Source organism: Ursus maritimus, unplaced genomic scaffold (assembly GCF_017311325.1).
Source record: "Ursus maritimus isolate PB19 unplaced genomic scaffold, ASM1731132v1 scaffold_10, whole genome shotgun sequence".
Classification (NCBI taxonomy): Eukaryota; Metazoa; Chordata; class Mammalia; order Carnivora; family Ursidae; genus Ursus; species Ursus maritimus.
The window spans coordinates 36,268,793-36,295,203 of NW_024423344.1; the positions used below are offsets into that span (position 1 = coordinate 36,268,793).

The following is a 26,411-nucleotide window of genomic DNA, read 5'->3' on the forward strand; positions in this document are numbered from 1 at the left end:
AGTACATTTTAAAGATTGTTATAAATCTGAAGAGGCATTCTTGAATTTAAAAAATGCACACAGTTCTATTTTAGTTTCTAATAAATTTCTGTCCCTCTTCCATCTGCACCTAAAAAAGCAGAAAAAGAATGTTGCTCATTGCACCACAGACTTTATTCGCTTTCAGATGGAGCCCCCGCAGCACATCTTTGAAGTCAGTGATTGTGAACCTTGATGGTGATGGGCTACACGGGGAATTGGGAGACATATTTGATTGCATACCATAGTCAGATGTCAGTTGTCCATTCTCTTTTTTAATTTTACATGGTCATCTTGTGTTTCTACTTAATACTGTTTTTCTGTATTCTTTCTTTGGTCATCTCATTTATTAGTCATCTCTCTCTGTTTTCACTCTATTTCCAAAACGGCCTTGTATCCTCTTGGCTTTTTTTTTTTTTTTTACCTTTAGAAGGTGGTATCTCTTGATACCACTTTGATGTATGTGGATTACCCTTCCTACTGATCTTAATTTCTGAACTTTACTGGACCTGTACTGTTTATTCTAGAATTATGAGCAGTAGGCTTCACTGTCACATCTCTAGGAAAGAGTGGAGTTGGTATGTCTCCTTGTGAGAAATACTCTGGTGTTATAGAGTTTCCCATTCCATAAACTTGAGAACTACTAGCAAGAGTTTTACACATTGACTTGAAATAACTCCCTTAGCAACTGTCATTGACTGAGAGCTCCATTCAGAAGGGAAAGGAAGTACTACAACAGTGAGTACATTTTATTTGCCTTAAAAAAGAAAACTCATGTAGTTTATTAAGAGTAAACATAATTGAAGAGGCTCTAGGTAAGCAACTTAGACCACCATTAGAATACAGAAGTCACTAATTTTCTGTGTATATTTTTTAACGTCTAGTCCATCTAGCTCAGGGTTTTCTGAAGTGTGTTCTGAGAACATTAGTTCCACTTTCCAAATAAATTTGGAAAATCCTGAGTTAAAAAATCACGTGTGCTTTTTTATTATGGGACTTATCAAGACAATATGTATTTTATTTTGTTTTGTTTTTTTCCATTTGTTCAAGTCTTCTGTAATTTACTTCATCAGTGATTTGTAGTTATCCTGCAACCTTGCTAAATCACTTATTAGATCTATGAGCTTATGTTCATTTGCTTAAAGTGCTTTATTTTTTATTATTTTTATTTAGAAATTACAGTTGAACATTCACATCAGTGCTGTATTTTAATCTCTAAGAGAGAGAAAATAGTGTGTATTGCTTCACAAACCTATTTGCTCGTGGAATTCTTTCTTTTTTTTTTTTTTAACCTGTTATAGAAAGTCTGTGGGATATATTTTGGAAAAGATCTTAGCTATCTTGTTACCTTCTTTCTAGTAAATTTCCCAGCTTTAAAGTAGGATGAAGATTTATGTTTAAATATATTGTTTTAGATGTTCCAAACTTATTAGTAGCATAATTCAATTTTTATGTTACAAATAGAGACTAAATATATAAAAGACAATTTTCTCCTCAAACGTGTTTTAAGATTCTTAACCTTTCTTTAAATAGAGGACAGAATATATTCCTGAAATTTTAGGTCCCTTCTAAGTACTTATGTCATTAGTAATAGTGTTTTATTACATAAAAATAAAATTAAGATCTTATTTTACATATAATTATACATAATTCACTGGTCTTTTAATTTTATTTTAACTTAACTCTAATTCTGAAAACTTCTATGTATTAACTTTTAGAAATTGTCATTTGTGAAGACTACCATTATAGCTTTTATAATATTGCTATCCTTCTCTGTAATTCTCACCTAATAACCCACATGATATTTACATGTTCCAACAGTAAGGCATTTTCACCATTTATTTGGGTTTTGTATTTGTTATTCTCCAATAAACTAGTCTAAGGCAAAATGTGAAATCCCTTTTTTTGTTAAGATGACATTTCAAAAGAAAGTGTCAAAGCAAGTTAATTCCACTGGGTAAATGAACATTCTTAAGTGAAGGAGAATCCTAAAAGACCAAAAATTCTATTTTGTTTCAACATTTATATTGATTTTTTACTAATATGCTGGTATGTTCTAAATCTTCTGAATAATATTGTTTTAATTAGTTAAAAGCTTGTTTAAAACCTCCTAGAAAATAAGCAAGCTCTTATACTTAACTGCTCTTGAGCTCCTGTTCTTGTTTTCCTGGTAACAGCGGTTAAGTGAGATGAATTGGTAATCTTGGATATAATTCCAGAGCTCACTTGAGTGATCTGGAGGGGGAAAATTCTTATTTTAAGAAACCTGCCCTTTCCAGACACTTATAATTATAAACAAGGGCAGAATTTATGGTTGGATAATAGCTAGTGGAAGAGCATAGGAACTCTATAAATAAGCGGTAGATACATACTCTAAGTACCAGTCCTTTTAGAGCTTGAAGGGATTAGAATTTTAAGTGAGCACATGAACTGGCTTGATAACTAAAACAGTGGAAGGAGGTCAGAAATTATGTGTTGAATTATTTATGTATTTCTGGTGGTCACCTTTATTACTGAAGAGTCCTTTGTCAGACATCAAGCCTGAGCATAACAGTTTAATAGGATAGTTTTTCAATAAATATTATTTGAATGTTTTTTGTAGCAAAGCTACTTCAGAAAATAGATTGTCCTATATACCCAAGGGATTAAAAGGATAGAAGTAGAAGATATATTTCTTTCCTTCCAGGAGCCACCTAATAAATATTAATAAGGCCTCCATCAGACTGAGATGGGTCCAGTCTGGGAACCATTGTTGGCATGGTTCTTGATTACAATTTTGTTATACATGTTAAACGAATAGGATAGCGGGAAGAAAGTAAGTGGGGAAGGCTAACATTGGCTTTTCGAAACTAGTATTAACTTTTTAACAACTTTTATTGGCATTTTTATCTTGCCTGAGGTATGCTCATTTTTTCCCAGATCATGTGGTTAAGAAATTAGGGGAAGCCCTCTTGATCATGCTTAACCAAGAGCTTATTATACAAAGTAAGATATTAGGAGTCAGTTTTATTCTGTTTCTGTATGGTTCAAATTTTAAAATGTATAGACTTGTGTTCTTTTTTTTTAATATTGGCAGCCATTTTTGGTACTATTTAGTGAATGATTTAGGAGAATATAATGATCCTTTTATCTTGAAGAGACTTATGTAAATAAGGCTGGAAATAACATGGAAAAAAGTACACTAATTTTTTTTTACCTCACAAAGTGATCAGAGAATATAAATATTATTATTATTATTAGGAATTCCTGAATTTTACCATGTGTATGCAAAACAATTAGATTTTTAAAATATGGAATTGAAGTCTTAAAGCAAAGGGAAAAGAGAGGCATATCGAGAACTTGAGAGTGTTAGTACTTACTTGAAGTTTTTTGTTTATTCTAGGTAAACATTTCTTTCTCCTCTATTTTGTTCCCCTTCTCTCCTTTTCCTCTTCCTCCTTATCCAGACTCCTCCTCCTTGTCCCCTTCCTCTTTTGTTTTTATGTTTGAATATTTGCCTTTTTATTCATCTTAAAGGTTTCACGTGGCTTTTAACTATTAGATTGGGTATGTTCCATATCAGACAAGGCTGATCCTCAAATGAAGTCTGGTTAAATAGGGCATCTTTTCAAGGTCAAAAAGCCTCTAAAAGCTTTGGGCACAAATAAATTGATATTCCTGGCTGATCTTTTATAATCCCTGATTATAACTGATGCTTATTTAACACCTAGCCCTACTGATAGTAGTTCTCATAAATGCAAAGACTGTTAGAGACTGAAATGTACTATAGCTGAGTACAAAAAGATCTAGAAATGGTAAAAAGTTGGTTATATGCCTAGTTGATTTAAATCATATCCTTGCATTCTTAGGAAATAAGCAAAGAAGATAAAAATTTCTCACTGAATGTGTTTAAAACTTACTAGAAATGGAAGTAATCGAGATCAGAAAATAAAATATATAATACCCTAAGAAAAATTAAGGAACTATTCAAGAAACTAGAGACTGGAAACTCTAAATTTTGTCCTAGAAAATTAATTATAAAAGGCTACATTAGAAGCATTTTGGATATAATTTAGAAGTGAACATAAGATTTACATCTCAAGAAGAAGGTACGCTTTCCTATTAATTTGTTGAAAATACTTAAAATTGGCTATAAAAAGACTGAATATTCTGTCCATTTTAATGATTATAATTGCTTTAGTGAAAATAATCGCTGAGGGAAGATCATTAAGATAGAAAAAAAAAGGGGGGCCATAGAGTAGGTTAAATGTAGAATTGGTATCTTGGTTCTTAGGTATTTTTCAAAATAATTTTTATAATGGTATAATTTGAAAGGTTTGACTGAAACTGCTAAACAAAAAATTTCAAACAAATTCTTTTAATAATTTCACATACAAAAATAAGTTTTGCTCTCTGAAATGAGATTTAGTATACTTCGAGATTCCAGTAAATTTCACATCAGTGGCAAAGTACTGCCAAAATTACTTCTGACATCATTTACTACTTACAGCCATTCTTGAGCCCAAAGCTGAGACACATTTTCAGATTCTGTGTGCTGTATCCTGAGAGAATTTGATGAAAGGGGGTCACTGCAAGAGTTAAATGTTTGCTGTGCTTGGCCCTTAAAAGAAGGGGAGAGGGCAAGGCTGGTCTTGGGCAAATTACTTCCACCTCCCTTTTTGCCCCTGCTTCAGCTCCAGGGGAGCTGGAAATGCACAGGAGGAATCAGAAGACCTGGGTCGAGTCCCGGCTCTGCCACTTACTACCTGTGTGACTTTGGGTAAGTTACTTAATATCTCGGGGTCTCAGTTTCAGCACAGGGTTGTTCTGAGGATTAAGTAATATAATCAACAGAAATGGGCTTTGTAAACTCCCAAGGTGTATAGAAACATACCTTTTTATTATCAAAAGCTTGGCCTTCCTCCCCATTCTATAGTATAGTGTCCTCAGCTATGTTATTTTTAAAGCAACTCAAAGTGACTTAATTCCTTTTGCTTCTCCCTGTGTCCTCTCCATATGGGAATTCGTATTCCTATCCTCTGCATGCTTCAGAGTTAAGTATTCCAAGAATATAAAACCAGTCTAGTTAAATTAATTTCACAGTGAAGTGTGGATTACTGTTACCCCTATGTGCTTAGTAATGTCAAGAGTCTAGTGCGTGGACATTCAGACAGTGCTGGGGAGAAAGGTTTTTGGCAGAGGGAAGTCCTTTAAATCCTGTTACCCAGATCACATCTGCATGAGTTAATAAGGTTGACTGGGAAAATGGGAATACTTTGAGCCTCTAGTCCTTTCTTTTTCTCTATGGGGAAGGAGATGGAAATAGTTCAGAATTTAAAAGTTCTTCAGAAATCTTATTGAAAACCTGGGTGCTTAGCTTGAGGAATCATCATAGAGAGAAGAAGCAAGGGATTTAATAGGCATTTCTTTGGTCAGCTCTTTGAGTTATATCTGACTGGGCCTCATCTTTGCTTCTCAGTAAATTAGGTTCTAGCCCACCCTAAGCCAAACTGTTTATAATGCCTATGATCTCTACCGGGTGCTTGGTTTATAGAGGCTTTGTAGAGCTAAGGAAGAAAGAGAACTTGCCTTCTGGATCACATCTGGTTCCAGATCAAGGGATCTTTACGAGGGCCTAAAAAGACATTATACCTCTACTTGGTCCAGCCCTCCCCATAATCTAAGGATGCTTGATCTGGCTATGTGTAAATAATAGTAATAATAGCCACTTATGTGAACTGCTTGCCATTAATGCCTAATTATCATGGAGCACAGTAACAGTTAATCATGCCATGATTAGATTAACTTAAAGATTTCATTTTGTTTTATTTTTATAGCCTTGAACTGTTGACTTACGCTCAATATGGTTTCTTGCTGAAGTAGCAGTGTCATCTTTCATAACTAAAAATTAGAGAGAAATATTGAACTCTAGTAGTATTCAAATGCAAATTGAAACAATTAACCACAGTGTTAAATGTATGAGTGAATGGGGTAAAATTAGGTAATGCTCATGCTGGCAAGGATGCAGTGATGTGAGTACCTCATACATTGGTGCTGGCAGTGTAGATTGATGTGATCCTTCTGACTTTTTTTTTTTTCCCAAACCTTAAAAGTGTTCATACCTTTAAACCAGTAATTCCAGTTGTTAAAGAACAAAAGAAATAAGCTAATTGCTGAGAGATGACCATTGCAGCATTACAATAGTAAAAACTAGAAGTTACCTAAATGCCTAACAATAAGAGAATGGTAAAATAAGCGATCTTCCATCTGTTGGATGAAATATTTTACAGCTCAGATGAAAGATCTTGATGAAGGCTGAAATATCAATGGAAATATTTATGATGAGTAAATAATAGCAATGTATAGATTTGAATGAGAATAAACTCAAGGTAAAGTGGTTTAGTGTAGTAGAATTATATCTATTCTAAGTGTGTGTATACATACATTTTTTTCAATTTTATAAACTTTCTGTAATTGTATATTACATTTTTTATTTGAAAAAGTAAAAGCAAGCAAAATAAAATTAGCAAGAAGAAAGTTGATCATAATTAGGGAATTTTAGTTTTTAAAAAATCCCAAAATTTGCCAAAAGGATCTGAAAATATAGGAGGAAATACATAAGAGTAAACAAAACATCACCTTTCAACTTTTAATTTTGCCTTTGCCTTGAGTGAGGTTAACAGCGACATGATTATGGTTTTTCATGATAAAATACCATCAGCCTTAAACTTGTTCCTTTCTATCATTAGTAAATGAAATACTCCCACAACTAAACGAATAGAGTTACCTATACACTCTTATCACCTACTTTCACTCTATCCACACAACCTGTTTCCCAATTCCTTGCAAAATTCTCCCTTAATTATACTGTTCCCAAAATGCTTACACACCTTCAAAATTTAGTCTCTTCTAAGTGCTTTCAAATACAGCGCAAAATACATTTCTCCTATGAAATATTTCTTTAATTTGTACTTTCCTACCATACATAATTTCAGGAATATGTTACTATGTAGTAGTTATAATATTTTGTTTGACTCTTTGTTCCTGCTTTAGTATTGATATATTATTAAAATATTAAGTATAAAGTGAAATTTTTATATTTGAGGTTTTCCTGTTATCATTGAAAATATGTATCAGTCTATTCCAAAAATCCTTTTTTTTTTTTTTTGAGCACTTAATATGTGGCTTTACCTTTCCACCCAGAACAGTGCTGGGCACATATCCTTAGAATGATTATGTGCCAGACAATGGAAATGCATAGATGAGCAGCAGAGGAGCCCAGCAAGTAAGCCAGCATCTGTCTATCATGAGCAGAGCACCAAGTACTTAACTCATTTAGGAACTGGCTCATGGAGGAATCAAGGCCTTCCCAGACTATCCGATTATAAAACAGCAGTGTGCCATCACACAAATTCTCTAGCCCTTTTGCCCTGCTTTATTTCCTGCATATCTTTCTCCTGCTTCCAACCCCTAAGTGAAATCAGTGTGAGAACAGGGACTTTGTTTCAGCTAATACTTAAGCATTCAGAACAGTACTTGGAAAATAAAGCGCCCTCAATAAATATTTGTTAAATCTGGATGACTGAAGTTTAATGTGAGTCTTGAAAGTGTTGAAGGTCAGTTAGGACTTAGCTTGGGAAAAAAAATGTCAGAAAAGAGAGAAGTCTGGGAAATTCTAGAGGGCATGGTAGAGCGAGGTATATTGGCAAGAGTATGGGTGGGTGTAGTAAATGTCAGTAGATGAAGCTGAACAGGCAGCAGGGTCAAAGGATGAAGAGTAAGGTGGGTTATGGTAAGAAGTTTGAATTTTATCCCTCAGAATAGGGACTACTGAAAGATTTTAGGCAGGAGAGTGTCATAATATGATCTTTGCTTTAATAGATTATTGCCCTGGGGCACCTGGGTGGCTCAGTCAGTTAGGCATCTGCCTTCAGCTCAGGTCATCATCTCAAAGTTCTGGGAGAGAGCCCTGTATCGCATTAGGTCCCCCTGCTCAGCGGGGAGTCTGCTTCTCCCTGACCCTTTGCTCCCTCCCACCCACTGCTTTTGTGCTTACTGTCTCTCTCTCTCTCTCAAATAAATAAAATCTTAAAGTGAGAGAGATTATTGCTCTAGTATAGAAAATGGGTTTCAGTGAAAGCAGAGAGCATGGAGACCAATTATTACAATAGTTAAGGCAAGAGGTGAGGACCTTGGAGTCATCAGAATTTAGGCAAAAATAAAGAGTATGGGTGAGATTGCCTAGAGAAAATGTGCGAAAAGAGAAAGACAAGAACTGGAGTCAGACTTCTGGGGAATTTTCAAAGTTAAGGGGTGGGGAGGGGCACTGAGAAGGTGTAGCCAGGGAGCACAGCAGGAATGGGTGCTGAATCCATAATATATAATGCTGGAAACAACAAAAAAGATAAGAACTGGAAAGTACCCATTGGATTTGGCTATCTGTAGGTGACTGGTAACTAGAATGCATTTCCCGCGGAATGTTGCATGTGTATCACAACTTACGGTTTCTTGAGAATGAGTGGGAAATAAGAAAATGAAATGTAGGCTATTTTGAAGATCTTGGTTGTGAAGATAAAAAGCATAGAGGATGAAAATAAAGAGTAAAAGAACTTAGGGTAAAAACCCAAGTCTGTTTACATCAAAGGCACAGTGAAGCAAATAGAGAAGGAGAGGTTGTAAAAATAGGAGTGAAGATTTTTAAAAACCCAGGCTATGATAAGAAAGTGGGGCACAATCACATGTGACTTTGGGGATTTGAGGAACACTAGGGAGAGGAGGAGAGAGAAGTAAATATTGGTGTGGTGAGGTTAAATTGTTGGGTTTCAGGGAAGGAAGCTGAATAATTCTAATGAACTCTCTTCTCTGTGAAGTAAAAGCAATGAGGTCAAGAACAGGAGAGGAATTTTGAAGAGCAAAATAAAGATTTAGAAACTGCCCAGGAACATGGCAGAGGAAGTTAACCAAGAATGTATTTTCACAGCAAAAGTTTTCAACCCTTAGTAAAAAAAAATCCTGTGTAGGGGCGCCTGGGTGGCACAGCGGTTAAGCGTCTGCCTTCGGCTCAGGGCGTGATCCCGGCGTTGTGGGATCGAGCCCCACATCAGGCTCTTCCGCTATGAGCCTGCTTCTTCCTCTCCCACCCCCCCTGCTTGTGTTCCCTCTCTCGCTGGCTGTCTGTATCTCTGTCGAATAAATAAATAAAATCTTTAAAAAAAAAAAAATCCTGTGTAAAAAAGCATACTGTGACAGTTCACCCTGTTCCTAGTCTTTTAGTAGCTACTAGAAGAGGTTAAGTGGATATACAGATAAGAACTTTCCATGTTTATTAAGCAGAAGCTAATAGTTAACCCCAGTTTTTGGTAGAGGTTCTCACTAGGAACCTGATATTTGGAAGTCTGTATAAATATAATGACTATATTATTGCCCTATGACTTCAGCAAAATTCAGTATTGGAAAATCCTCTGTGAAGGTGGGCATTTATGCCTAAACCATTAATATTAATATAATCCTAGCACCATTAACGAAGCTTTGGGGCTTCTTGAACTCATCTTCATGCCAGATAGTGATGTATTAAATAGATAAAAATGTTAATTAGGTACTTGAACATTCTAAGACTCTGTGTGTGTGTGTGTGTGTGTGTACACGCATGGAAGCACATGAAAGATACTAGTGTTTAAAAATTGTGATAGTTACTCAATTGTTCATTTAGAGAACAAAATAAGGTAGGAAATTAAAGAAAAAAGCCTTTAATCTCATGAGACCTCATCTATCTGTTGACCTATGCATATATTCATGACCTATTCATGGAGAGAGATTTTCCCAACACCAACACAGTTTTAAATGAGGAAATTTTTTTTAATGCTCTTCATACTTTTTGCATGACACTTATAAAGAATTGTCCCCTACTAGCTATGGAAGTATAAAACAAAATCTAAATAAGAAACTAGGTAATCCTCTTAAGAACATATGCTCTTCACCATCATACAGTTTATTTACCAACTACCATGGAATGTTCTTGTTCTGGCATTGAAGGGAATAGCCCACCATGGACATACCACTCCACAATATTGAGAAGGTTTCTAAAAAGAGCCTAAACAATATATAGTCTCTCACTGAGACCAGAGAGAACTTAGAAAAATAGTCTCTCTCAAAGTTTATGCTGCTGAATATGATAACACTCAAACAGAGAAGCATATTACTACTATGAGGTTTATCAAATTATGAAATTAAAGAACATCCCTTGTTTAAAATGTACTATAGTCCTAAGTTCTTTGGTAAACTTAGGACATTGACAAATATACAACAGAATTATTTGTGTTAACCTAAGCCTCTGAGGATAAATATCTTGGAACATGTAAACGTTTGTATTGGTACATTTTACTGCTTTATTATACTTTCCTTCTCAGTAGTCGTGTTCTCTGGGGAGTTAATTCTCCTTGTCTGTAGATAGCAAGATGGGGAACATTCACTTGGATGAATTTTATAAAGACAGTTATTGTATTTGGTAAGCTGGTAAGATTTTCCCCAGTAAAGAAGATTGCCTCTGGGTTCCTTTCTTCATTGGAAGAAAAGTGAACATGTTGCTAATTGACCAGATTTCTTAGCCTCTCTTTTATATCACATTGGTTATTAACACCAAAAATTTAAGAATCAGTTTGGAAATGTAAAGTGCCACCTAAAGGCTCATTTGCATTGTGTGTTAGGTTTTCAGCCTCTCTCATTCACTAGGATAATATAGTCAAATCGCTTGACTCAAACCAGTGAAAGAAAAACTGTTTATGTTTTACGTGACATTATAAAGAATAGAACTTTACATTTGTGAAGTAGTAATAATAGCGCACTTTATTGAACACTTAATTTTGCATCAGATGTTATTCTAAGCTCTTTACTTAAATTAATTCATTTCAAGTGTAGTAGCTGTTTATGGAGAGTGTAGCCATCTCAGGGCTGTTTGTTCCCTCAGTTGAGCCCTTCAGAGTAGCTAGCATTGTGGATAATTTGTTTTACAGTAAGAACGGTAGCACCTAAATGTTATTATACCTACTTTATAAATTTCATGATGTGTTTAAAATGCAAGTGAGGTGGAACACTTGATTTTGATCTATTTCTATAAACCTCTAAAAGTTTCACAAGTTCAATCTAATTCTCTCCGTCAGCCTCTGCGTCCATTGGGATGTGCGGAAACAGCAACATAACCTGAGCAAGATATATAATCCTTTTTCAACCTTACTTTTGTTTTTTCCTCTGAAAAATAGTGATAAAAATATGCAATTTGAGAGTTGTTGAAAAGATCATGGTAGCTGCTCAATAAATGTTTTATTCAGTCATTGAAAAATTGAAATGCCTGGCACATAGATTCTTAATTACTGTTGGTTCCACTTCTTCAGTTTTCTTTCAAGGCTTTGGAAAGAGCAGCTTCCTTTATTGTCCATCTTTTCAGAGTGATGTTTGCTGACCCTGGACTGCAACATCAGCAGCTGCTGACTGGAACTTTCTGATCAACAGTCGGGTATCCACCTCACATTCTCTCTCTTGGAAGGAAACCCAAACTGCTTTTTGCACCATCTTTTTCTTCAAATTAATTCCTTTTTCTTTCATATTTCTTTTTAAATTTTTCTTTTCTATTACAATGTTACTAGTATAATGAACTTCTGTATTAGGACTCTTAAAATGCAGGCCTAAAATAAAAATCCATAAATCTTTTTAAAGTACACTAGTTTTTCCCACAAAATGAAAGAACTGTGTTCCTTTAAGCTAATAGTATTGCCTGCAAAGTTGTAAAAATTTCCATCATTTTCTTTATGCAAAACCATTTTTCTTCACACTTTTGAAGTCCTATGTTTGTAACAGCCTTCATAAATTGGTGACTTCCGTCCTAGCTCTGACACAAAGCTGTTCAGCCCATCCTGCTGTCAGTGTACCTGCTGCTTGACATTGACAGGATTCTTGTCAAAACCGGGGATTGCATAAATTAGTGTTTAACCCTGGGCAGGCTTTTCTCCTCATTTCAATTCAGCTTTTAAAAGACTGTCATGTCCTTATTCATAGATCATGAAAGTGGAATTTGACTATCATCATACACTTTATAACTTTCAGAGTTTATAAACTGTTCAGAATACCATAAACTTTCCTAGTCTTACTGATTTTTCATTAATCCTTAATTAGTAATCCTCAGTTTTAGAAATTCCTGTACAATAATGGCATCATCACTGATTGTCTACTGTCCTTTTCTTCTAGTCCAGAGGATCTACTTGCCTTACTTTTTATTTTAATAAGCAGCTTACATTGTGTGTGTGGTGGGGTGGGGAAGAGAAGAGGGAAGGAGTTTTAAGTTGCATAAAGTCGTTAAACTTTAAATAATCTTTCAGATGAATTTAGAATTTAAAAAAAGTTGATTGTTTTACTTTAATACTTTTCAGAAAAGTACATATTAAGTGTGAAAAACCTAAGAAAATCTCTTGATTCTGTAATACCTCCTAACTCGTCCCTGCTGTCATTGTTCCACTGTGGCTATATGGACAAGGAGAAATAGTTTCATTCATGAACAAGCAGAACAAAACACATATTTAACAGGAACAAACATTTATTATGTTCTCCCTTTGTATAAGATGATGAGGAAATTACTCTCAAGAGTATATTACCAGTTCGCGTAGCCTGTGTTGAACATCTGAAACAGGGTTCTTGAATTTTAGTAAACCTAGAAATTGTTACGGAAAATATAATATGTTTAATAGCCTTAATTAAATCAGGTGATATATACGTATAATTTTCCTTTACCTAAGTTGACAGAGGTAAGTTCCTCACCCTTATTATTCTTGGAGAAAATCTTTGTGATACCTTTCGTTTTCTTCAACCATCTAACCGTCAAAAATGATTGAGAAGGTCTCCTAAACTTGGAAAGAGAATGATTTTTTTTTTTTTTAGAAAAAGCTAACTCCTCATATACTGAACATTTTGAAATCTCAACATGAGGAAAAGAAATCCATAAATTTAAGCATACTGAGAGTAATTTCTATTTCGGTAACAGCAAGGTGATATGTTATTTCTCTACTAACATATTGAGGTAAAGGGGACTAAATGGTTGAGAATGTGAAGATTAGAGTCCTTCTCTTTAGAACCTGATTTTAATTGGAACACTTACACACCAGGCACCTTGTATAACTCTTGACCTGCATTAATTGATTTAATATCTGCAGGAACCCTCTGAAATAATGACTAGTATTCCCATTTTACACACAAGGAAAACTACAAATATAGCTTCAGAGTCATGAAGTATGTTGCCTAAAAACATTGAGCTAGTAAATTGCAGAGCTGATATTCAAGTTTCAGACTCATTGACACCATAGCACGTGATCCTACATTTTACATGTAAATGAAGATAAATGATACCGAACTATTTGAGGTTTTTTGGAGTAGCGTAAATAAAAATATTCAGCATTGCAGTAAGTTTGTGCTCAATATGTGATATACAATTTTAATTAAGGTATCTTTCAAACATTTAGTTCACTCAATCTTAATTCTCATCAGTTTAGAGAATTTTAAATAAAAAAATGAAGATGTATGTGGGTAGAAGTATCAGCTCATATTTCTCAAGAGGCTAGACAGCAATTTACATGGGGCAGGAAAAAATCAACCTATTCTTTTAAGCTACTATTCTGTTGCTAAGAGAGTTTAATCTCAAACTGAGACACTCTTTTCATCTTCTAAATTTCCCTGGAATCTAGTTTCAAGATTAAACGACATTTTAGCCATCTATTTAGGTGTTGCCCTTTTAGATGGTAGTCCTCTAATTTTCATTATGCAAGAGAATAAATAAATAAATCAAAATAACTTGTCAGAAGAGCTGACTTAGTATTATAGTTATTCAGAATACACCAATGATAATACTGTGCCAAAAATAATATCTTTCTTTAGTATGTGGAATTCAACTGTGGTTAAATTTAAGGTTTAGATTTAGATTGGGAAATTAATTGTTTTCAAAAACAGAATGACATAGACCTATATGTTCCAAGCAGATCCTACCTGGAATATTATTCTGAAAAGTAAATAGAAAAGTAAATATTAAAATGCACAAAGGAAAAGATGGTCAAGATGATGGAAGATTCTGGAAATAATGATATTTGATAGGTGATTCCAAGAGTTGAGTCTTTTGCGTCTAGAAAATAGAAGACTAATACTTGCTTTAAAATAGCTTGAGGTCTTTCATGTGGCAAAGGAAACAGGCTCAGTGAGAAAATGTAGGTGGAAATGCAGGTCTGTCCTTTGTCGCACAGGACACAGAGCAGTGGAGTTGGCTGCCTGAGGAAGCCTGAGTTCTCTCACCAGAGCTCTCTGAAGGTGGTGGGTAGATCTTGAACCACAAACATCAGATCACTGACTCCTGGGTTACTTCACATTTTTCTAAAACTGTGGCTTTGCTAACTATCCTGTTAATTGGTAAGGGTTTCTAAACATCTGTTATCATTATGTTTCACTAAAGAGAAATATTTTTAGTTCTTTATGCAGACTTTGTTAGTATGGGTTTTTAGGTGTGAATGGAATTTAAATGCAGAAATGATGTTTGTCATACTGGGTGCTATCTGCTTTAAGATTTAAATGTTTAACTCTTTTTCCTTTTAGTCTTATGTTCCTTTACTTTCACTAAGTGGGTGAAAACATCAGCAGTGATTTTATTTCTGCTATTAGGCATGGCAATTTTTTCTGATAGTTATATAAAACGTGTCAAGTCACGTGTCCCATCCGCACTCCAACCCTCTGTACTTTTTAATGGCAAAGATCTGGCCTATATTTCATCAATTTGACATGGAGTTTTTTTCCTATCTCTGTTTCTTACATCTATATTAAAGGTCACTGTAGTATACCATAACTGTCTCAAGTGGTCAGTTACATAATGTACATTGGGCTGACTTTTAGAGTAAGAAGTAGTCTGGCATGATGGTTCAGTAATTATTACTTTCAGAGAAAGATTGGGTTAACCTATCTTAAATTATGTTATATTAGCCTTCACATTTAAGATGTAAAAGTGATATAAATTATGAGAGTGAAGTGATTAACCATTTGTGATTAGTGCTCAAATGTCTTAACCATAAAATATTCTAAAACATATTTGTTCAGTTAGCATATTTGAGAAAGCAGTTGCTTGTACTCATTGACCTGAAAACATAGCAACATAGATAGGCATTTTCTATTATTAATCATCATTGCTGTACTTCCACTCTTTAAGTAGTCTTTCTAACTGGTTCCTTTTTATAGCATTTACCAAAATTTCAAGGCAAGATATTCGAAGAGGTTGATCATGTTAACTTATTTTTGGCTTCCTCTTAAAATATTCAGATTTTATGCAAATAGTGTCTATAACTTGATTGATTTCAAGAACACTTCTTTGCTAATTTCCTCCCTTTTTTTTGTTCTAGTTGCCCTTTCTATCTGTAATTTTTTTTAAAAAAAAAAGACCTCCTCCAAAAAACAGAACTAGTGGTAACAGAGTGATTTAGAATATTAAGTTATTAGTTTTAGTGTATAGATAGTTTTTTTTAATTTCCTTAGAAATAAAAAGAGAGCAGGTGGCAAGAATCCTTCTCCTTGCATTGGCTCTTTCATTTTTTTTTCAGTGGCTTTTCTACTTTCCTTATCTGCCCAAAGCAATTTGAGGATACTTTAGCAACAAACTTCTGAATTTTAGCAAAGTCTGTGGGTCTAGATAATAGTTGGACTGACGTAGGCATGTATATTGTATTGTCAAAGAGTTACTTATTTCAGAATAATAGACAACATTGAAGGCTTATTTCATAAACCCTTTATAGGTATTACCTCCTATAGTTTCCCATGTAACCCTGTGAATTCATTACTGCTTTCTGTGTGAGAAAACTGAGACCAAGAGAAGTTGAGTAAGATGCTTAGAAGTGGTAGAGTCTAAACTCAGACTTAGATCTGACTGAAAAGACTGAAGTCTCAAATACCAATGTCATGAAGTATCTCTCAAGGAAATCTTTGAGTAGATTGGCACATTTGGGAGCAGGATATGCTCTCTGCCTTGATTTCCAGGCAAGCTTTTGGAATCTATTTAACCTTTAGCTAAAACAGCCAGTGAGTTTTAGAGAGGTATATGTTTTTATAAAACATGTATTAATTCTTTGGACTTTAGTATTTCAACAAAGATTATGACCAGTAAATGATGTTTATGTTGGGACAGAGGCCTCAGGGCAGAGGCCTTCCTTTTACTTGAAAATAATCTTTAGCTAGCTATTACTAAAAATTAAGCAAAACTGTCTGAAGCAAGATATGTAAATATGCACTATGTGATGCAGTGGAAAGAACTTTGGAGCAGACAGCCCAGGGGTCTTACTCAGGCAGGACCACTTACATAACTTTGGGTAAATTACCGTGAGCCTTAATTTCTTCATCTGTAGAATGGTGAGCTGAAGTAATTCAAAGCATTGTTGGAAGGATTAAATGAGATATAATGCAAAATGTCAGGCACATAGTGGAATAAACATTCATTCCATTTTTCTCTGTTCCAAGTTGTAAGTAAACTCAGGTGTGTTTTTGAATGAAAGAGTGTCTATACTTTTATCATTTGCAATTTGATATAAGGGTAACATATTTACTAGTCTCTTTTTCATATTACATGCTCATAGTTAAAATATGGATGCAGCCTTTTGAAGTTCAGTTCAATTTCCTTGAGTGCCTAAGCTGCCAAAAATAGCTTGTTTACTCTGTGTGAAAGGGTAGGTGGTCTTAATGATATTAGAGGAAGGACTGTGATGAATAGTACTATGCATTGGTTGGCAGAACATAGAGTAGACTCCTTGAACTAGGTATTCAGATGATTTCCTCATGTCTTCTGGAATCATCAACAGTTTCAATTTTTATGTAACTCTAGAAAATGTAGTCTTCTCTGCAAGAAGATCAGAACCACAGTGACGTGTCTCACAGTTCTGAAATACTGCATGATACAGGAACGAAAACATTGTGTTCTGTCAGCCATGCAGTTTGGAATAGTTTTTTAGTAGTTAGATTTTGAATCAGATTTTTTGGGGGGTTCCTGAATCCGTGTTTTTCTTTTCTGCTATAAAATATGTGGTTTAAATAAAGTATTCCTGGACATGGTATATATTAAAGAGATGATCTTAGATCTGTTCTGAAGGGGAGGGAGGCTATAATTCCCTGTTTTGTTTTATTCTCAAATGGTATCCTATTTTACTCAAAGTTTCAAAAACAAAGAAATTAGCCTATTATAAAATTTACTTATTTTGGCTATATATAATGACTTTCTCATATGTTAATGAAACCTGAGATTTTTTTTTTCCTCCTGGGTATGTTTTTATTATCAAATAAGACACTTAGTTCATAGAAGTCAAAAGAAGAGTTTAGATTTTCTCTGTGATAGAAGGCAAAGGTGAAAGGGCTCTGAACTCAGAGTCAGAGGCCTGCGTTTCAGTTCCTATTCTTCCATCAGCTCGCTTTCTTATGTTACTCAGGTCAGTCAACGCAGCCAGTTCCTAGTGTATGGCAGAGGTTGAAGTAGGTGAGGCTTTTAATTTTTGTCCCTTAGGGAGTTACAGAGCGTTGAGGGACTGAGAAAGGGAAAGCCAAGAAGATACTGCTTGCGTACACTCATTCGAACCTGGGCCCATCTATTTTATATTGAAATTCTATATAAAATTTCATTTGAAAGAAGAGTGTCACATTTACCCAAAATAATAATAATAATAATATTTTTAAAAATTTAATCTGCTCAGATTATCTCCGATTTCCCCTTCCAATTCTGAAATTCGTTATAACTGTATTCCTTACCCTCATTACTTGGGAGCAGAGCGAAGGGCAGACAGGACTATGAATCAGAGGACCTGTGTTCTAGCTCAGGTTATGGTACTACTTACTTGAACAAATAATCGCTTCTTGGTTATTTGGATTATTCTTCTTTACAGAAACTTCCTGTTTTATAGTTTGTGGTTCCAGACTACCACAAGCCTGGTTTATTTTGTGATAAAGCTATAAATATTTATTTGGAATATATTTCTTAAACAAGAATGATTGGTAAACTAAAGTTAGTGTTGATCATAATACATTATTTTTGTGGACACAGATGTTATCCATAACCTTCACAAAAAATAAAAGCCAATCCAGCTTTGACTTTCAATTTTAAGTTACTCTAATATAGTAGAATATTAGTATAATTAATCTAAAATAGATTACTTAAAAATATTCTAACTTCTACTTTTAGGGTCCATTATGTGATTTTTTTCTTTTTGTTTTTGAATGGGACAGAGATACTTTATTTCACTGTTTGGACTGAAACATAAAATCAAAGGTCAAAGTTTTTCAGTGGGGACAAAAAAATGAATCTGTCAGATTTTTAAAAATGTGTTCGTGAACTATAACACTAAAAATTTTTTTTTTTAGTTTTAAGTATGTTACAGAGGAGCGATACCTAAAGAAGTTAGAAGGAAGAACTAGGTATAAATGTCATTCAAAGATGACTCCAAATAAACTCCTCTATTAAATTGAGCTGTTTATTGTATAAAATGGAAAGAGGTACTCATTCAGTGCTAACAGTTACTAGCTGTGGACTGTAGGAAGTAGTTCCAAGGGTGACCAGTTTTGCCCCCAACTATCCTGTAAGAGAAATACTTAAAAAAGCAGGATTGTGCCTTTGACAGTAACTGAAAACCAAGCTGTCAGAATCATTTTTATTTTTTGCTTCTACTTTGTATAAAAAGATTGTGAAGACATCAAATAATGTGAAAGAAATCTCATGGTCGGTCATCTTTATAAAACCATTTAATTGGCTCTGGCTAGTAGGGTCTATGAATCTTTTAAACACAGTAGAGACAGCCTTTCAAATAGCAACGCTATGTTGTATAAATCCAGCTCACTCCCTCAGCACATGCAGTCTCCTACCCTTAACAGTGGTTGTTATTGATCAAGTATAGATTTTTAGGTGTCCTCTAGCCAGTTCTGCAGCTGAGTGTGGAGGAAAAAAGGCATTCGATTCTAACCCCTGAAATAATTACTTCATCTACTACAGGGCAAATATACTTTCATTCTTCTCGGTTGATATGCAAAGCTTCAAATGTTGTCATATGTCATGAAATTAAATAGCTCCTTTTCAAATTTAGCTATAATATTTGACAATCATCATTCAGAACAGTGACCAGAATAATAAAAAATAATTTTCTCCTTTCCCGAACACTTTTTAATTTTTCTTCCTGCATTTAATTGCTTTACTAAATTATAGACATAATATCTGACACTTCTAACCACTTTGAGATTGATTGTTAATGACAGGGGCATAGAGAAAGGAGAGCTAATCTGGAAGTTTGTCTCTAAAATGCAGTTGTTGAGTGATGTCGATAGATTGTCAAATTTCTCCATTCTCTTATTTAGGTGATGATGGCCCCTTAAGGATGATCATTAATTATTGGCTATTGGTTTATTTCTTTGACATGCAGACTGAGATGTAAAGATTTAAGCAGTTGCATTTGAATCAAAACCCATGTTTGCCTTAGAAGTATCAGGGCAAGGTCACAGTTTTCCTGGGCTTCAGTGTCCTTTGTATAAAAATGGAAATAATGGTTCTTTCTTAAGAATACCATGGAGGATGCCTAATAATGAGAGTTATGTTTGTGCCAAATATTAACTATCATTTCTAAATGATAGGATTTGATCAAATTATCTTAGCATCTTTCTGCTCTCAGGTAAAATTGCATTATTTGGATCTGTAAAATTTGAAGAGTAGAACTGAGTCTCTCATAAAACTTGTTATGGTATTAGTAGGGTCAAAGGAAAGCAATCTTTTGGGGAAGAAGATTCAGAGATAATGTGAGGAGGAGGAAGAAGTGGGATACATTTCCAAAATCATTTAAATTATTGTGCTCTGATAATTCAGTTGGAATTTAAACCCTACTTTTGAAATAGATGCTATTTCTTTCATAAACAAAACCGAGAGCCAATTTTTTTTCTGTCTTTAAAAGGGAACATAGTTCATAGCTGCATTAATTTAAAAATACTAAAATAACAGGGTGGCAGCACTCAGTAAGAAACCAGTGTGGCTTTGGCTACATTTCTGTTGCTTCTAAGTTCTTTTCAAATATTATAATTAACTGTATTCTTTCTGCTGTTTAATCTGCTTATCCTAATTTTCCATGCTATTCCTTGAGCTGATAGATCTATCCCCTCAGTAAGAAAGAAAATGAGAAGAAAATAGTTTGTGTCTTACTGTGGCGATTGCTATGTCTTGCATGAAGCTTTCTTTGTATGTAAATTGTATTTCCTCCTCATTCCAATCCATTATTTTTTCCTATCTCTAGATATAAGGTTCTTAACGAAGTTGGAGATTTCATCAGATGAGGACAGACAGCTGGTGAACGTTCTCTGGCTCTTCATCCCCTTTTCCATATCTTACCAAAATCCCTTTCCATGACAAATACCTAGAAATATTTAGAAGCCCAGATATTCAGGAAAATTTTTATTATAATGCTTGCTTTTCTGTGATTTCACCCCCTTGTGTCAAGTCATTTGGTGAGTTAATCATGCTATTATGTGGAAATAGTTTCCTCTTCTAGAATTAAATTTGATTCTGATCTTACCACTGTCAATTTCATTCTTCTATTGTCAAGGACCAAAAGAGTTTTAACGATGTCCCTGCTTTTTTTTTTTTTCCTTCCCCTTGCTTCCCTCTTGTTATAAAAGTTAACAGATGTGAATCCCAGGGCAGCTTAAGAGGGCATATCAAAATCGGCACCATAAAGTATTTAACTTAGGAAACTTGGAGCTATTTTGAGCATGTTTAAATCACTACTCTTTACAAATAGGAGGAAGAAGGCACCTATGACCAAACGCTTGAGTTCCGTAGAGGGGGCGATGGCCAGCCAAGAAGATCCACTCGGCCCACCCAGCAGTTTTACCAACCTCCCCGGGCCCGGAACTAATATGAGAAGGTAAAATTGGCATTGTGAGATGGTTCCCATATAAAGAAAGATGCTGTTTATGTTGAATATGTAAATCCAATTGTTAATATTTCATAATAATATAATAGAAAAAACTGATGTTTCAAACCTTTCAGTTATAAAGTATATAAGATATACCATAGTTACAAGCTACTTTTCCACCAAACCTTTCCCCACAAATGCTACCTCTAACCCCCTTTTTTCTATACCCTCTCTCTTCTATTGGAAGTGATGCCAATCAGTGAAATGTCTTTAAGTTTGAAAGCAGGAAAAAAAAAAGAAACAAAGGACCAGATAATCACCAACTTGGATAATTGAGTTTTTTATTGTTTAATTAATTTCAATCCTCTTTAAGAAAGAGGAAATGTTTCATAGTGTATCTTCAAGACTTTGATGAAGATAACGTGATTGCTTACAGAGATAGGATTTCGGGGCCCTATGCTATCGATCCAGAAACTTTCATCTTAGAGTCTCAGAGAGTTATTCTCTGAAAATCATCTTCAATAGGAAGGATGAGAAATATAACAAAGAAGTCAGGAAATTATGGGACCAATCTAAGGCATCTCATTTTGATCAACAAAGACTTTATTTTTTAATGTGTTATCAGAAGGAAATACTTTTGTCATCTTTGGTAGCATTTCTGTTTTTTCATTATGCCAAGGCTTTTGAATATTTTCAGTTTTTCCTTTACAGTTTTTGTTATATATCACTCTAAAGACCATGAGACTATTTTAGACTTAACTATATCTTTTTTTCTCAGTCTCTTCTCAGTAACAAGACCATTGAGAATTTTTAAGAAATTGTTCTCAACTTCTCATTTCAGCTATTCATTTTGCTAAGGCTGTTATCCACATTGTATTTTCCACCTGCTAAGTGACCCTCTCAATTTTTCAAACCAACTGTGGCTTTTTAGCACTAGAAATGCAGCTAGTCTGAATTGAGATGTGCTATAAATGAAAAATACATATCAGATTTTAAAGACTTAGGTAAAAAAAAAGTAAAATGTCAGTAATTTGTATTGTTTATATATTGAAATGAGAATATTTCTGGTAGATTGGATTAAATAAAATATGTTACTAAAGTTAATTTTTTTTAATATGACTAGTGGAAAATTTAAAATTGCATGTGGGCCTCACGTTGTATTTGCACTGGGCAGCACTGTCCCAGAGTCTTAGATCTCTTTAAGCTTCCCAAAGCTCCTTCACTGGTTACAAATTAGCTCTGTCATCCTAAGGGAAGGAATGTTTTCTTCTATGTTCTCGTCCTTAGCTCCTTACGTAGTAGTCTTCCTGGAGTGGAAGTCTCGTGCTACCTGACTTCTGATTTACCTGAGCGGGCCAGAATAGCGTCTTTTTTGTCTTATCACTGGCTTTTCTTTGTGCTTAATACAAGGCTACTGAGTAAACAGATGGGACCTACTGTCCATATTATCACAGAAAGACTACCTCACAACTTGGGCGTTTTTCTGTAGCAAGCACTGACCAGAGCAGGCTCAATTATATGCAAGGACTTCCACAACTTTACATTGTGCGAGGTTGAACATCCGCTTCGAACATAAGTTCAGTGTGCTTACAATTAAATCACCAAGGTGAATGAAAACTGAGAATTCCCTTGTAGCTTCCTGAGGGCTTCTAAGTTGGTTAAACCAAGGTTTTAAAATAAGGCTGAAGGTTCTCAACTCCGTGATTGCTCTAGGTTGCCTCACAGCGGCTGCAGGTCTAACTAGGGCTTTTCAGCGGTATCCTGAGGCTGCAGAATAGAAGGTGGGTAGGTTCTGGCAGGGCTGGAAGTAGAGAGGAGGTCGTGAGCGTCAGAAAGGCTGCAGCCAGAAGGCTCGAACTCTCATCCTCTCGGCCCTTTTTCAGTTTCTTTCATATGTTTTCTAGATTAGGCTCCCACGGAAAATTTCCTCTGAAAAAGAACAAACTGCTTAAAGTAAATCAGAAGCCATAGCTCCACGGTAATTGTAGCTCATCGATACCAAATACTCCGATGCAGGCTGCTTCCCGTCAACTGAGACACCACAATGGTAGTGGTTTGCTGTGTTCCCTAAGTTAAAACGCCTATTTTCCCCAGATGCTTGCTTTGGACTATACTGTTGATGCGGGAAATGTGTGACACAGAGATTCTGGATTCCTGACATTGATAAGAAGATTAATTTTGCTGCCTGGGGGAGGAAGGGGGGACAGTCTCATGATGGTATCACTAAAAAACCTCTCACTACAAAATTTACTCAGAAAAGTAAATAAATAAGCAAAACACATGTGCTCTTGGTTGAAAAAATTATTAATTTTTTATTTAAATTCAAACATAAAAGATTATGAAGTAAAATTATCTTTTTGATATACTACTTTTGAATGGGAGGCTCACCAACAATAAGAATTATACTTCTTGTTCTTATCACACAACCAATATGTTATTTTCTTCTTGAGAGAAAAGATATTTTTGTTTCCTCATTCCTGGTTTCCATTAAAGTAAGCATTTAAAAAGAAAATATACATTGTAGCCCGCCATTTGACTTCCAACAAATTTAAGTGTGAATTCTAATATATGCTGAAATTTTTCTCAGGTTTTGTTATCTAAAATTATTCAAGATAGTAAGAAACACTTAAGGCACTTTCTATTCTCACTTAAAAACCATAATTTCATAGTCATACTTTTTTTATGTTTTGGGTACTTTGCTAGGTGATGAATGACACATAGTACCTGTTCAGTAAGTGTTTGTTAAATAAGTATATTTTGATAAAGTTTTTGGTGTGTAGTCTACACATTCTTTGTCCTAAAAAGTTTTCTTTACAAGCCCTCTAGCCCACCACCAACTCCTCGCATGCACATGTATACTTCACCCGACATGGAGAGGGAATTGGATTCTACTTGGTCTTGGTACTAAGCACACATCAATGACTAGCAAAAGCAGGAGATACCTGGGAGTCCAGGCTAAGTGAGAGAAGGAGGTGTTGGGGGGCAATGTGGGGAAATAGGCCCAAGTCTGAGACAAAATGCTGGCAAGTCAGCGCTGAGCCATGATGGGAGAGAGGGCCCAAACTCCAAACTTCTAGTTCCTGAACTTGTCATAATTGTCCCACTTAACTCAGAAATATGAGTAGATATGGATAGAGGAATTATACATAGTTCTTCAATCCGTGAAAGTGGCCAAAACTAAGGGCATTTGAAGAGGTTTCCGACAGGAGTGGAGTCCTGGGAACTGGATACCAATTAGTAGAGGCGGGCCTCAGGAAAACATTTGGAGCTTCATTTTCATGGTGGAGTAGAGTCCTCTGAAGACATTCTACAGGCCAAGGAACGCTCAAAGGGGGGAAGAAGCAGAGTTCACAGCAAGCGGCTTTCAGTGGCAACAGTTGAGTATGTGGACCCCAACAATAGATGTTAAACGTGTGTTGGTGGTGACACAAGAGTGTGGCTTTAGCTGCACTGGTGGCAGTGAACTTCTGTGTAAGAGTGAAATGATCAAAATTAAGCTTGGGCTGTATTGCTGTTGGATATCGGGGGGATTACAGCACCAGGAGGGGAAGAAGCGAAGGAGCTTTTGCAGTAGTCAGTCGAGGAGTGGTTAGAGTGTCACGTCCTGCTGTGAAAAGACAGAAATGACCTGTGTGGGGAGACTCCGGAGCCCCCCAGGGCCACCGCAGTGAAGACTCCACGTGGAAAGTAGTTTAATAAATGTTGAGTCGCTTTGAGTGTTCACTTGAGTTCTTACTTGATGTTTGATGAAGAACCATCCTCACAAGTTCACCTCTCAACCAGAAACCAGAAACCCGAGAGCTAAGCATCGACTACTACATAAATGTCATGACTTTACTCTCTAAAGTCCAGGTTTTAACACCATTTTCAGCTGGCTTTTTTTTTTTTTTTTTTTAAACAGTCTGGTCCAGCATCCCTTTGTAGAACTTTTGAAATGAAGATCAGGGAAATGGTTGCTGTAAAGACAGCTGTCGCAGAACCCCTGGTGCCAGCAGGATAGGCATCGCGTGAGGATAGCAGTCCCCAGGCTCTTCATTTTCTGGGTGGGAGGCTGTTTACTTGGGAGACGTGGGAGCTGTTGGTATGCAGTGGGGGTGCTCTGCCCTCCCTGCCCGAGCGCTCTTGCCTGCACACAGCCGGAATACGACCCTGGCACACAGACTTCCCTCCCGGCCTTTCTCGGCTCTTTCGGTTGTCACCACCCAAAGTGCTTCAGCTAGAGCGGTGCTGGTACAGGCTGGGTACAGGCTGGGAGGAGCAGGCAGGAGCGGGTGACAGACTCACAGAAATTACCTGCAGGGCCGGAACCAATGCAGAGGCGTTCAGAGGGGAGGTGGAGGTGGGGAGGAGGGGGTAGAAGTGGCCCACTGGCCCACTGCTGCTTTTCCAGGTCGTCCTCTGCTAAATACCATGTAGTTAGCCCAAATTCCGGAAATCGACGTGCCAGCAATAATGGGGCTCACAATGACAGAGAAGCACTCTAAGAATTTCGAGAAGAAAAATTATTTTGATTTTGCTTTTTGTTTATATACTGATTTATAGAAATCATGTTTATAAATTAGACAGCAGTGTGCAACTTACTCTACTTGAGATCTATTAATATTTATACAAGCACTTCACATTTACATATGTTTCAGCAGAAGTGTATCTTGAGTACAGAAAAGTCAATTTGAGGATCCAGTCTCACTTTCCTCCTCTCTTTTTGAATAGAGCCTTTGTGAAGAAAGGAGCCATTGACTGAAACATCCTGGTCGAGACCTGTTGATAGTCTTCCTACTTTCCCTTCAGAATAAGCTGCAGCCGTGATGAATATTATTACTGGAGAATGGAAGAGCAGATTTTAGACAGGAAACAATCCAGCTCACACTAAGAATGGGGAAAAATACTAAGTTAACTAGAGCAAGTACCTTTTACAAGTGAAAGAGAATTTTTTCTTCTGCCATCAATAAAACCAATGAGCTGTTACATACACTGTTTTACTGTATGTTTTATTTGCTGGATAGCATCTTTCTTGTTCATCTGGTGTTAATCCCACAGTACAGAATCGAATAGCAATCACAGGATACTGGAGTCCCCCCCCACCACAATTACAGAATAAACTGACTGACACAGTTTGCCACATTTCCTGCAAAAACAACGTGCAACCAGATAGCAGTTCTTCGTAAGGTAATAGCTGCTAAATATGATAGCAGAAAGTGTTCAAAGTTTGAATATATTGTTTTTAGCACTCAGCTAGCTTTTTCAAGTGTAATTCAATTCAAAACCAGGCATTCCCTTCCTTGTAAAATTTGCAACGGATCTTTCAAAATGTGTCTGGTTGCTGATAACAGAAAACCCCACTCAAACTGGCTTAAATACTAAAGGGAACGTACTGGCTCGCTGAACTACCAGAAGCTCAATAGGTCTCAGCTGATTTAATTCGGGGCGCAGAGTTGTCACGAAAGACCCTGATTCCTTGCATCTTTCATTTCTGCTTTCTCT

General features: G+C 35.8%; 1 protein-coding gene across 3 annotated transcripts in view; it reads left to right on the forward strand.

Annotated features, from left to right (window-relative positions):
- Positions 1-25,899, forward strand: part of TDRD3 (tudor domain containing 3) — a 163,835-nt gene extending 137,936 nt beyond the window's left edge. For 2 of the 3 annotated variants that reach the window (XM_040623391.1, XM_040623393.1), the window contains 3 exons: positions 4,692-4,777; positions 20,814-20,939; positions 25,641-25,899. In XM_040623391.1, coding sequence (XP_040479325.1) covers positions 4,692-4,777; positions 20,814-20,939; positions 25,641-25,671 — 243 coding nt within the window. In that variant the 3' untranslated portion in view covers positions 25,672-25,899. The remainder of the gene's footprint in view (positions 1-4,691; positions 4,778-20,813; positions 20,940-25,640) is intronic. The other variant, XM_040623395.1, reaches the window with a different exon arrangement.
- The last annotated feature ends 512 nt before the right edge of the window (positions 25,900-26,411 follow it).